This window comes from Aspergillus niger (genome assembly GCF_000002855.4).
Source record: "Aspergillus niger supercontig An06".
In the NCBI taxonomy this organism is placed as follows: domain Eukaryota; kingdom Fungi; phylum Ascomycota; class Eurotiomycetes; order Eurotiales; family Aspergillaceae; genus Aspergillus; species Aspergillus niger.
In genome coordinates, this window is record NT_166522.1 from 176,356 (window position 1) to 188,967 (window position 12,612).

Below are 12,612 nucleotides of genomic sequence, written 5' to 3' on the forward strand. Positions count from 1 at the left end.
GGTATACTAGAGTTATATTCATGGTATTAAAGTAGCTTCACTAGTTTGCCTTAGTCGGATGTGAGGTCTTCCCATCTACATGATGTTAATTCGGTGTTGCTACTGTCGTCGTACTTGAGTAGCCGATTGTATCTTTCGAAGGTATGCACATCTTCAAACTGGTAAAGTTAAGGCCTTGAGAAACATGTTGTGATGGGTGAGTTATGTACAAACTAGTAGAGCAACAAGAGGAGGTCACGAGGTGCACCGACCATACTCGTGTGAATGTATTCTCAGAATATGAGGCTATCGGATCACGAAGGCATGGCAGATTTATAGAATGATATTAGGGTGGAATCCAAATATAAAATTAAATATGGCTACTTCATCAGACACAAACTCGCATTGTTCAGGAAAAGATGTAACTTGATTCTTGAATAGTCCTAGCACTCATTTATATGTTCACATTGTTCTTTTCACTGGACATAGAAGGTTCATAGCCATATTCACTACGTATTTATCAGTGAGTACAACAGCATACTACTAGTTCTGAATGTACTATACATGGGCCTGCAAAGCTGAAGCGGTCGCTCGATGAACACATCAAATAATACTTCTAGTGTAGCGGATCCTTTTGCTCTTCGACCTGCCCTGGAGCCATATACTCCACAGGCCTGCCATCAGTCATTACAACTTGACGAGGGAACCCCCTTACTAGTATACTCCCTATGTTCTTCATAACTCACATAAGCCTATTTTGTGAGGAAGGTAGCAGCGGCCTTTATGAGGCGGTAATCAGCCGAATAGATACTCCTTGTGTCACGAGTACCGTCCGAAAACCATCTTCCACTTCAATGGCCGGTAAATAGTCAAAAGAAAAGAGGAATCAAGCCAATGTCGATACATCACAAATCAGTGCTCCGTTCAGTTTATGATAATTTCGCTTGGCTTCGTAGGTGGAATGGTCTTGATAAGAAATAAATCATACAAACGATTTCATTAGCAGGACCGGAGAAGAAGGTTTCAGAAACCATGAATAAAGGCACACATTTCTATACCGAGTAGACAAGCAGAAACAAATAAACAACTTCAAGGTTTCATTAAGTACAAGACTTGAGAACAGGATTCGGATGTAAGTGATCTTCCCCGGCTAGTAATGCTGGGCACGAAGGCTGATAGCCAGAATAATTGGCCCTAATTCCCGCATGGCTGCGGAGCTATGGGTGCTCCAAGGGCCGAACTGGTGGATAGTTATGAAAGGGTTATTTTGAACTTTTCCAGTTTCGAGATAGACAATGTAGTTGTCGTCGTATTTAGCCACAGAGATGTAGATCTCCTGTCTACCTTGGGATATAATTATGCGGCTGTTGTTTATGAGAATCATTGATGGAAAGAAAACATCTCGTAAATTCTCCCTTACGGCTAATTCCGGCGTGCAGGAAATGATGACTTGTAGTCGGTAAGCAACCCGGCTACCATTTGGTGGCTCCAGACCCAGTGCGGGGCAACCCAATCAGTTTTTGTGTCGGCGAAGTTTACCACCAGCCGAGATCCGGCTTTAGCTCATACCCCTTCCTTTTGTATAACGCGGACTGGCTGCGAACACACAAGTCTCCCAGTCCTCTGCTAACCCTCCTTCAATGTCTACAATCATCTCAATCTGTGTTCCTCTCATTGCTGATAACCTGCGTTAAGACCGTGCTCATGGAGTCCGTCACTGAGTCCCGCGATCGGTACAATCTCCGCAGAGCACTCACCCTCCTGGAGAGGGACCTCAGCATTCTGGAAGATAAGGGCTACTATACCCTAGACCAAACCCTGCTCAAGCGGTACCGCGTCCAAATTGAACCTCTGAGTTTTCGCGGTAACGACTCGCTCGCGCCAAAATATTTCGGTCCATTTATCCCTCAGGGCCTGCCAGAGCCGACACAAGAGTATGTCGATAGAAACTACAACACTGCCAGACTCACCCTGTCCAGTGAGTTCGGACGTTTGATCTATATTTACCTCCAGTCATACATTCGCAAGTTGATGATCGAATTCCCCACAATCCGACGCGTATGGTCCAGCAACCAGTAAATCCTCAGTACCTCACCCCTTTTTTCCTCCTTCTTTACTAATCATGTCTTCAGGGTTGGCGATTACGACTTCGGTAACCTTTACCGGACATTTGAACCGGAGTTCGGCACATTGTCAATTTTTCATGTCGCCAAAGCCGCCAGGCCACATATTAAATGCATCATGCACAACGACCTCGATGCAGATGACAGTCATCTACTATACGGCGAGGTGTTGACCGTCGTCCGCATCATATTGGGCCAGCTAAAGCAGAAGGCCTTCGTAAATGACATGGTAGCACCGGTAACGGCACCCCCATACCTGCGCTCACAATTGGAGGGAAAATATCAATTATACTATTAGGTCCTACTCTTCTCATTAAACAGACGGCGCCCACGTGTCATCGAGGCATATTATGATGGCGAGAAGCTGGTGATGCGCCACACTAAACCCTATGACTTCACAACCTTGGACAAGGCTGAGTTCAAGACGTTCGCACAATGGTTCCTTGGCGATCCTATCGGTGATACGTCGAAAAGGGCAGTCCGAGCTTGACGCGTCGATAAAGAGGTCGGCATTTTCTGGGATATGGTTGTTTCAAGGGACCGATAGCTGTTGCGCAAGGATTGTGTTTTTGGAAGGATTATGTATTGATTCCGCAGGATTTTGTGTTTATAGATTTTATCACAACAAACGAACCTTTGCGATGCGTTCTATTAGTCCCAACCGGCTCCATAAAATTCTTCTAACCTACCAGCTTTGTCAGACGTTTATCGCCCGCTCATCTGTGTCAGCTGAAGACATGACTTTGAAGTCTTCGCATTGAGTGGGGCACTTGAAGTCTTAAATGGAGGACGAAACTAATACCCTTAATACCATTCTCTACTCATTATAAATCACCACTTTCCATAATGCTGGCCCGACTCAAACTACAGGTACGCATCTTTCAGGTCATTTAGACCAAACACATCTCATCAATCACTGGCTTCAACCTATTAACCTCAATTGCCGCATTCATCTCCTCCCACAACTGGCTACTTCCCATCAAAACTCCCCGACTAGTTGCAAGGCTCGTACCGTGCGGCCCTTTACCACTACCACCGCCATCACCAGACATGCCCCGATGACAGAAATCCGCCCATCAATAGCCACAGCCTGGCCCGACTGAGCTATCGTACTCGCGCCTCCAACCTCGACAACAAACCCGCTCCTCGCTCACGGTTTAATACCTTCTTCACTGTCATTCCCCACCTCTCATAGTGGCTGGGGACTGGAATAGGTGCTTCCTCGAGACGCGGAGAGTCTCCTCCGTTGGAGCCTCTAAAAACCTATTGCTTCATGGTTTTGGCGATTCTGTGACAGTTATTGTAGCCAAGCGGCGCAGATAGAGTTACAATATTATATTGGGTTATGGATGTAGAAAGGACTGCCAATAGCCAAGCTTTCATAGGCACATAGTGGACAGGCTAATGATCCTAGTCGTAAGCGGGCAGCCGGGTTTGAGAGGGTGATTAGAAATCAAGTTTGGATGGAACAACGGCTATATGTAGTAAGACTCCATTTTCGTCGGTATACTGTCTTCTTGGCCGGCCTTAACCGGGGCGTGGGGCTTGGGATCGTCGGGCATCGTGCTTCTTCGAACAAAGATAAGGTGATGTTCATATGTTCCTGTGATGAGATCTGAGAACATAGCATACCGCAGCCAATTCTATTTAGGCAAGCTTTCACCAAGCTGTATGCCCACCATCGACAACCACAGTACTACCGGTCATGAAACTGGAAGCATCGCTCATAAGCAACAAAGTAATGCCCCTAAACTCCTCCGGCCTTGCTAGCCTCTTCATCATATTCTCAGATGCCCAGAGATCTCGAGTATCTGGATCCTTCTCCATAACCATCTTTGCCATTGGCGTCTCAATATGCCCAGGACAAAGACAGTTCACACGAATCCCGCCGGTGCCATCTTCCTTAATCTCAGACCACTCCATCGCTAGACTCCGTGTCAGCTGAATTACTGCAGCCTTAGACGAGTTATATATGGCAGACTCCATGCCCTTGTTGGCAATGATACCGCTCATACTTGCGACAAGGAGAATGGAGCCGTGGCACTTCACATCCAACATTGCTTTTGCGGCTGAAACAGCGCTGCGAAAGACACCAGTATAGTTGATGTGGATCACGTCGTCAACGTTCTTAGGCGTGTGATCGATAGCACTCGCAACACAGTTTATGCCAGCGGCTGCAACGAGACCATCTAGCCGGCTGTTTTGTGCTGTGATGTCGGCAATAACGGCTTCGGTGTTTGCGTCGTCGGTGACGTCCATGCGCCTATAGTGTAAAGAGCCCCCAAAGTCTGGGTTTGCGCGCGCCTCTGCGGCGTGAAATTCTTCGTCTGGTTCGGGGAGCCTGTCAAGACAGTATACTGTGTATTGTTGATGTGAGTTATGGTGACTCAATACATAAGAGTGAAGCGAACATCTCACCTCGTCCGCCGGCTTCGACCAATGCCTCGGCCATCGACAACCCCAACCCCCTTGCACCACCCGTCACTGCAAATACTTTTCCTGCAAGAGAGAACTCTCGGAATCGCTCCTGGGCTTTCTCACTTCTAGGCAGCCTTTCCTTCACGTGCGCGTGTCCAGCCATAGACCGTGTGTATCTCGATGTTGCGCCGCAACCCAAGGGTCTCCATCTCTCATGTTTCAGGTTTGAGACGCCAAACGCAAAAGAGTGAGGACGAGCGCGCAATAGCACTGCCCTGGAATGTCGTGATAACATCTTGGTTCTACTAACTCTAACACGACCAGCCTCCCTCTCTTGATTTGATCTGTCAGGTCTTCGCGCCCGGCAATAGAGGATATGTATCGATGTATCTTCTCGCTCTGCTAATAATAACAAGTACATAGCTAGAACTTTCATTCTAACGGGAAGAAAATAGCCCATCTGAGTTGGAAGTCGGGATGTTTTGAAGCTCATGTGCCAAGGATGTACATATGTCAAGCTTCCGTCATCATCGACGCAAGGGCTGGGCAGCTGACCTGCCAAGGTATAGGTAGGCAACATGATCCAGGCGCTGCAAGCTTACAGAAAAGACTGATAAGTTATTAAGTTCAGCACGGTATAACACAGACTTTGCATCTTCCGTGTTCTGAGGTACTAGAGGCACATGCTTCAAACCGCAGGTAGCTGTAAGCCTTCGGCTATGATATCCTCCTGGTTCCGTGGATACATCCTGTGTTCACAAATAAACACAGTAAACATGCTATTGATTTTACTTTTTTCGATGTGAAAGCTTTCCCCTTTGAGGATCATCTCTCCATGATTGTATAAAATATGGCGTGACCAAGTTGCTAATGCGATAACATCAACAGTGATCGCTCCTAGAGCATACCTCTGAAACGGTAATTTTGCCTATGTAACTTGCTTTTAAAAACATACATTTGTTCTTATCATTTGCTCTCTTGTTCTTCCAGGGATAAACGCCTCATTACATCATTGCATGGCTGCCAAGAGGAGGGCAGCAAACCTTAACTTCAAGGTTCCTGGTTGGTAACACTAATGCGTCATACCGCCTGCACTGGGAGCCAGCCATACAACAGGTACTGTACATCCGCTACGAACAAGTATAACAGCGTGATCGAGCCAATAAGTAGCGAGCAATATAGCCTAGGGTATAGGGTTCGCCAGTGTAGGCTCGCTGAGACCATAAAAGCGTAATCCTTTCTGGGCAAACATACATCTGCTGGGCTGTTACTTTTCTCGCACAATTGACTCTACTTGAACTTAACAAAATTGGTGGTTGGAGTTGATGATACATTCCACTATAGAATAAATATAATGAAACTATAGTTCCATCCCATGAAAATGCATGTGTTACATAGCGCCATCTCCTTCAGTCGGTGCCACACCCTCCTTTGTTGTCTCACTCCCACTCTGCTCCACATTTTTCCACTCCAGAGGTAAGGAAGAGATGAAAGTCAAGAGAGCCAACGCCAAGGCCATTCAAAAAACATCTCTTAGACCAGCCATATACGCGTCCAACATCATTCCCAGCTCATCTGTCAGTCCTGCATCCGCCAAGACCGTCCGAATTCTGCATTTTTTTTATTCACTATTTAGGCAAGTCGATCAACTTCGACTTGTTCTGGCGACTATAAACGCAAGATGAGAAGCAGTGGTCGACATACTATACCAATTACAAGTGACCAGGACATTGAGATGATCGACTGGATCGGAACTAGAAACTCACCTAGCTCCTGTCAGCTTATTGCTTAGCCCATTCCTGCACCCCTGTAGATTCTTTCTTGGGGCTACGCTAGCATCGTGGCTTAAATCTCCAGCTGGAGGGACATAATGAAGTCTACCCCGGATTTTTCATGCACGAATCGGGGCCTATTATCCCGAGCCCCAAAAATTGATACTTGAAGTAGGGTTCATGGGCCTTTAGGTAGATATATTAGGTAGTCTCAGTGCTGCTAGTAGATCACAGATGATTAAATAAATCGCCTGGAATCACATGTCGGATTTCTCGCGGAAGAGTACATGCAAATCCCCAAAACTCATTGTAAACCTATCTTTCGCCTTCCCCTCAAACGCCATCCCGTCCTCTCCATGGGCGTATTCAAAATCAAACATTGTGACTAGTCGTACTAGGGTGTTGCGGATAGTAAGCAGTGCCAGGGGCTTCCCAATACACCCATACGGGCCTAACGAGGCGTCTGTTAGTATCCATCGCTTTTGGGGTGGGGGGGATGAGATCTATCTCGCCTAACCTATGGAAAAGGGAACAAAAGCGCTTTTGTCTTTCACCAGCTCTGGCTGCAGGTACCAGCGCTCGGGAAGAAATTCCATTGGGCGCTCATAGACTGCTTCACCTGTGGGTGACATGCAATCAACTTTATGCTCAATATGGGGATGTGGACAAGGACTTACTATGGCCTAGCACGTTCTGTGGACACATTACCGTCATGTTACCTGGAATGTTGACCCCGTCAATGATGATCCCTTCTGGCGGAGTCTTCCTTTGTAACGCAGTCGCGGCTGGCGGGTGGAGACGGAGAGTCTCGTTGATGATGGCGTTAAGATGTGGCAAGTTCGCTATCTTTTCATGTAAGACCTCATGCGACGGACCGGTTGTGTACGGGGAAACTTCATCGCGAAGCCGCTGCACCTGCTCTGGATGCTGTACCAATTGATACACTGCGGCGGAGAGGGTAGTAGCTGTTGTGTCACTGCTGAGTTGTCAGGTCTTTCAGTCACTCATGAGAGCTATTATGCTTTCTCACCCGCCAGCCAGCACAACCAACTGCGCGTCCCCTCGTAATAGTTCCCATTGCTCCTGTGAGGGCTGTTGGCCCTTAAGTGGCGCCACTAGCACGGAAGCAATGTCAGGAATCTCAGCTGGCGTCTGCAGCTTGTCAACATGGGATAAGGCTCGGAAGCTAACTTCTTCAGAGAAGGCAAACCTTGATTCGCTCCAACATCCTCTGGCCACAAAAGTCAAACAACCGCTGCCAAGCCCGCGAAAGCCCTGGAATCGAGATAACGACTCGGAAGAACCACGTAGGAAAGGCAAAGCCGAGCGGTATCATCACTTTCTTGAGTGAGTCTATGGCCCAATGGTCCTGATGCGCCTCGAGCATACCGAACGACCTTCCAAAGGTAAGGTCGCCCATGAAGTCGTAGCTATATAGCTCAAACCATTTTATGACGTTGACAGGCTTATTAGCGACAGCCTGCGAGCTGAAGTATGCCATCAAATGATTGAGATAGGGAAGCAACCGCTGCTCGTAGCCGCGAACCGCCTTGTCCCCAAATGCCGCGCTCCAGACGCGGCGTCGTTCGTCATGGGCTTTTCTGTCACGCAGAGTCTGTAGCGACACCATGGGACAGCTAATGTCGTACCAGTCTGCTTTCATACACCGCGATCCCAGCCCATATATTACATTTACAGCCTTGGGGTTCGCGATAGATAGGTAGTTTGGTCGAAGACGAACAAAGGGACCGTACTGATCATGTAATCTCTGCACCTGCCTAAATCCTTCGCTATGTCGGAAGATAACTGGGAGAAAAAGGCTGGTAATCTTACAGCCGAAGGGGCCAGGAAAACAGTTGAGGGGGTGAAGGAATATGCGGTAGATGAGAATGCTGGTGTAGTAACCGCTGAGAAAGCTGCCCTGGATGCGAGCTGCCTGGGTGAGGGAAGAATTGAAGTCAAGTCGATTTCCATGCTGGAAGCAGACCACCATACCTAGGAATGTTGCTGCAAGGACTTGGATGTAACGGACAATCCTGAGGTGGTGTTCTTCATGCTTGAAGAAGAGGTGGTAGGAGAGCGCCCCAGCTGCAAAAAGCACGAGGTGAGACCCCAGAATCATAGCGTCTGATCAAACGAGTTCGTAGTATCCAGCTGCTACACTGGTAGTACTTCTCACTGCGTTATTCCAGTATTTATAGTGTCCGAAGGTGATGGATATCCGGGCGGCGTCTGATGATGTTGAAGCATGAATGACGTAGCTGCAGATGCTGGAATCTATATTGATATTGCTCCTACCTGCGCACCCAAGGTGGCCAAACAAAGGTACCTTCTCAAGCAGTCCCGCAAGTTATCTGCTTTGTGTTTGATAATCTGTACATGAAAGTCCTCTGTCTCTCTTTTTGGTTACACGCATGATTCTACATGAAGATTGGGCGTTATTTGTAAGAACCTCCGACATTGAAATATCTAGAATTCAGACTAAGATTGGTGAACTAGCTGTTGTATTTGTGCAATACGCTGCAAGAATGGAATTACACTTGGCTAGGACCATTGTCGTTGTTGTGCAACCAATATTTACTGTACTAAAAGTCCCTGAAATCAAGAATTCTCTCGCGATAGAACGGGTGATCTTCAAGGGTAAGCGGAACCATCGGAATGAGCGGTAGACCTTTCTAGAGTTTTGTGGACATCGATAACATCATCACATGTTTCGTCGACCATTCTTCACCTCCTTATTAGGCTTTCTAATGTGACAAGTAGATACTATCTCACCGGATTGGTAGGCGAGATTAATGTGACAAAAATAATAATTGGCTGAAATCTGACCTGTCTTTTGTCTTCATTTACCCAGGCGCTGTACCCCGCCACGAACAGGCCTTCGTCACTCCGTAGTACCACGCACATGATATTATGCGGCAGGAAGTATTGCCTTCTGTGAGAAAAGGCTTCAACGCTTGGCAGATCTAACTTTCTCGCAAATCTTCTTTCGTCCCAGGGTGTCAAAACAGGAATGAATAACAACTCTACCTACATGTGAAGGTAGCCAACACTAGAGGCTACTTCGGCCATGCTGGCTGAATGTGTCGTTTGTTGTCCGAAGAGGAAGAGAGGTCTTTCCCTTCGGGCCGTTGCAGCACACAACTCGGGTTGCTCCCGTGACAGGCCCATGACAGGGATAAATTCTTGTATCGCCCAACAAAAGACGAACAAAACATCGAGGTCAAGCCAGTTATCATATATCCATACGACAAGAAGTAGCCAATGCGAAGACTGAGATGAGATAATTATCATTAACACGAACCAGTCGCTAACCGTAGCTCTATAATGTTTAACACAACACCGCAAAACCATGCAATGCATCCCAATTCATGAAAACATAAGGCCCCATTAAACCACCTCCTTACTCTCCTCACCCGACCTTTTCTTCTCCTGCTCCGGCTTACCCTTCTTAACATTCTTCCACCCCATCCCCCACACAAAACCGAACTGAACCACACAAAGCGCGGCACAGAGATAGAAAACCTCGTCAATCGCCTTCGAATACGCAACCAGCACCGAAAGAAGATCTTTGGTTGGAACGACGTCACGGAATCCAGTAGCGCCCGCTGCGATGACAGTCTCGGGGTTGACGTTCGGTGCGTATTCGGGGATTTTCTTCCTCAGGCCCGCGGTGAGGAGGACCTCGGCGACGGCGAGGAAGATGGACCCGCCGAAGGTTTGGCTGAATGTGAGGATGGCCATTGCGGGGGATATTTGGGCGGGAGTTACGGCGTTTTGGATGGCGACCATGGGCTTGATTTAACTATTAGTTTGGTGGTTCTAGTGGCGATGGGGGATGTTCGTGCGGGGATAAACGTACTACTTGAGTGGCAGCGCCACGTCCGAGACCAACTATGGCTTGGAATCCGGCCCAGTCTCTTGTGGAGGTGGTGGGGGAGAGCATTGAGAGGAGACCAGTGCCGATAGAAGTCATGATGGAGCCGAAGATGGCCCAGGGGAGGTAGTATCCTAGTCTGCCGGCTGGAGGGATGTTAGTGAATTGATTCATCAGGGGTGTAGATGCAGGTCACTTACTAAGGACACCGGAAAGCACTGCCATGACCAGCTGGCATAAGATATTGGGTAGCAAGTCCACACCACTCATGAGGGCGGATTCGCCCCGCACGGACTGGAAGTATATAGGCAGGTAGTACGCCATGACCATGGTCATTCCGAACATCATTGACATGGTCATGCAACTGCTCCAAACAATGCGCTGCTTCACCAACTGTCCCGGAATCATGGCATCATTGCCCATGCGCCGTTCCCAAAGACCGAAGACGATGAAGGTCGCAGCGGATCCGCAGAAGAGGCCGATGATGGTCGAACTTTTCCATGGGTATCGGCTTCCGCCCCATTGCAGAGCCAAAAGGAGCTCGATAGCGGCGGGTGCGAACAGCACAAAACCAAAGAGATCGAACTTCTTGAGAAGCACCGATGGGAAGACTTCTGCAGCTCTCGGTTTGGCATGTTGTTCCGGGATGTTGGTGAAGATGAGAAGGATTCCGACCAGGGCACCAATTGGAAGATTAATATAGAAGCCTGATATGGTTAGAAATATCGCCAGAAACGGCCGAGGAGTATCACTTACACCAACGCCATGTCGAATACGAGGTGAATGCACCGCCGATGAGCGGACCACATACTAGTCCCAGTTGAGAAACTACCCCAGTGTCAGCCTTCATACCTTGTAGCTCAAAATTGTGTACTCACATCCCATCATAATTCCCATGAACATTGGCCTTCGATGCATGGGCAATATACTGGCCAAGATATTAAGCGCGCCGTTGACCATGCCCGAAGACCCCATGCCTGCCACGGCTCGTCCGACAATGAGCATCTTAGATGAGGTAGCGACACCGCAGATTAGAGAGCCGAGTTCGAACACAAAGAAGAAGCCGAGGAAGGTCCATTTTTGAACGAAGTTGCCGTAGAACTTTCCGGTAAGAGGCTGTAGCGATGCGCTTGCGATGGTGTATGCGCTACCGTACCAGGCGACATCATCGAGGGAATGAAATTGATTCGTGATATGAGGAATAGCCTGAAGAGTCAATACTGGCGTACCACAATAATCGCATTGGTTACTTTCAGCGGTGGACTTACCGTAGACACAATCGACACGTCCAGTAACATCAAAAACACTACCAGTGTGACGGCCGTCATGACCATCAGAAGAGGGAGGCCTGTGAGCCACTTAGGCTCGTCGGGCTTTTCATCGGGTTTTGGAACTGGCGCTTCTGCCGGTGGGGTGTGTACATCTTCTCGTAGGCTCTTGTCGTCTATGGCGACAGATTGCGCCTGTAACGTCGATTCACTATGCTTTGCGCTCTCCATGGTGTATGAAGCTTGAATTCGATACTGTGAAGAAAACCATCTTCAGCGAAGGGTAGCAGCTACCCAAGGTGATAAATACCATGCAGAACTTTCGGACTTTTCGAGACTAAGATTCGGACTTAAGAAACTGGTGATTGCGACGACACGGCGAGTCGGTGCTTACGCCCTCCGCGAGCCCTTAGTAGAAGCTTCTATCGGAACGTGGACCACGGGAAAAGCAAGCCGCCCCCGTTTGTTTGCAGCCCTAAGAGCTAACTTCACAGCCATTGTCACAGCATGACTGGCAGCGTGGTGGGGCATACTAAACCCCCTAGGCGCCAGACCCGATCCCTGATCGGAGGACGTACTCCGTTCATCGTACAGCGTACAAGATACTCCATTGAAAAAAGAGTATGGTCTGAGTAGTGTCCGTTCGCAGTGGGCCAACCACGGCCCTTGGCAACAGAGATAAAAAAGAGCAAAGCAAAGCAACCCAGATTCTTCTTGATCGGGTTCCGAGCGGGAATCCCCCCACTCTGCAACCGATGAGTCAATGAAGATCAAGTACTAAAAAATTAATTTTGATGGAACCCGAACCCACACGAGGCTCTCACCTGGTGTGATAGGCATAATAGCCCCCCGTCTAGAATATCACTATGACACATAACAATAACATTGCATGTTGAAATGCGGCTGATGCGGTGAAAACACAGGCGCATACTTGACACATGGCCTGACGTTTTGCCGCAATGATGCCTTGTGAAGTAAATGGCCCCAAACGCTTGCAACATGCTGTTCGTATCACGGCACAGTCAAGACCACATCTCTCGTTTTCCTACTTTCCCGTTACTCTATCCCACAGTGCTATGTGAGGAATCATAGTGTGACGAGTCGAGGCCGGGGCTCTATCTCCCCGAATGCCGAGAAAAGCTTGAATGTCCGCGGGACGGAACCGGAAAATTGGT

General features: G+C 48.3%; 4 protein-coding genes across 4 annotated transcripts; 1 reads left to right on the forward strand and 3 right to left on the reverse strand.

Annotated features, from left to right (window-relative positions):
• Positions 1–1,337: 1,337 nt before the first annotated feature.
• On the forward strand, positions 1,338–2,592 carry An06g00740 (hypothetical protein; the record flags this gene model as incomplete). Its single annotated transcript, XM_059748034.1, has 4 exons — positions 1,338–1,438; positions 1,497–1,913; positions 2,112–2,340; positions 2,401–2,592. 4 exons carry the CDS (start codon positions 1,338–1,340, stop codon positions 2,590–2,592), a joined length of 939 nt encoding a protein of 312 aa, XP_059603793.1.
• A 1,169-nt stretch (positions 2,593–3,761) lies between these two features.
• An06g00750 (uncharacterized protein) lies at positions 3,762–4,683 on the reverse strand (the record flags this gene model as incomplete). Its single annotated transcript, XM_001390866.1, has 2 exons — positions 3,762–4,459; positions 4,521–4,683. The coding sequence occupies 2 exons, from the start codon at positions 4,681–4,683 to the stop codon at positions 3,762–3,764; spliced, it is 861 nt and encodes a 286-aa protein (XP_001390903.1).
• Positions 4,684–6,549: 1,866 nt separating this feature from the next.
• On the reverse strand, positions 6,550–8,285 carry An06g00760 (uncharacterized protein; the record flags this gene model as incomplete). The annotated part of the gene is made up of 5 exons (XM_001390867.3): positions 6,550–6,743; positions 6,810–6,911; positions 6,970–7,268; positions 7,323–7,444; positions 7,503–8,285. The coding sequence occupies 5 exons, from the start codon at positions 8,283–8,285 to the stop codon at positions 6,550–6,552; spliced, it is 1,500 nt and encodes a 499-aa protein (XP_001390904.3).
• A 1,397-nt stretch (positions 8,286–9,682) lies between these two features.
• On the reverse strand, positions 9,683–11,668 carry An06g00770 (uncharacterized protein; the record flags this gene model as incomplete). The annotated part of the gene is made up of 6 exons (XM_001390868.3): positions 9,683–10,087; positions 10,155–10,315; positions 10,370–10,876; positions 10,926–10,997; positions 11,048–11,375; positions 11,438–11,668. 6 exons carry the CDS (start codon positions 11,666–11,668, stop codon positions 9,683–9,685), a joined length of 1,704 nt encoding a protein of 567 aa, XP_001390905.1.
• Positions 11,669–12,612: the final 944 nt, after the last annotated feature.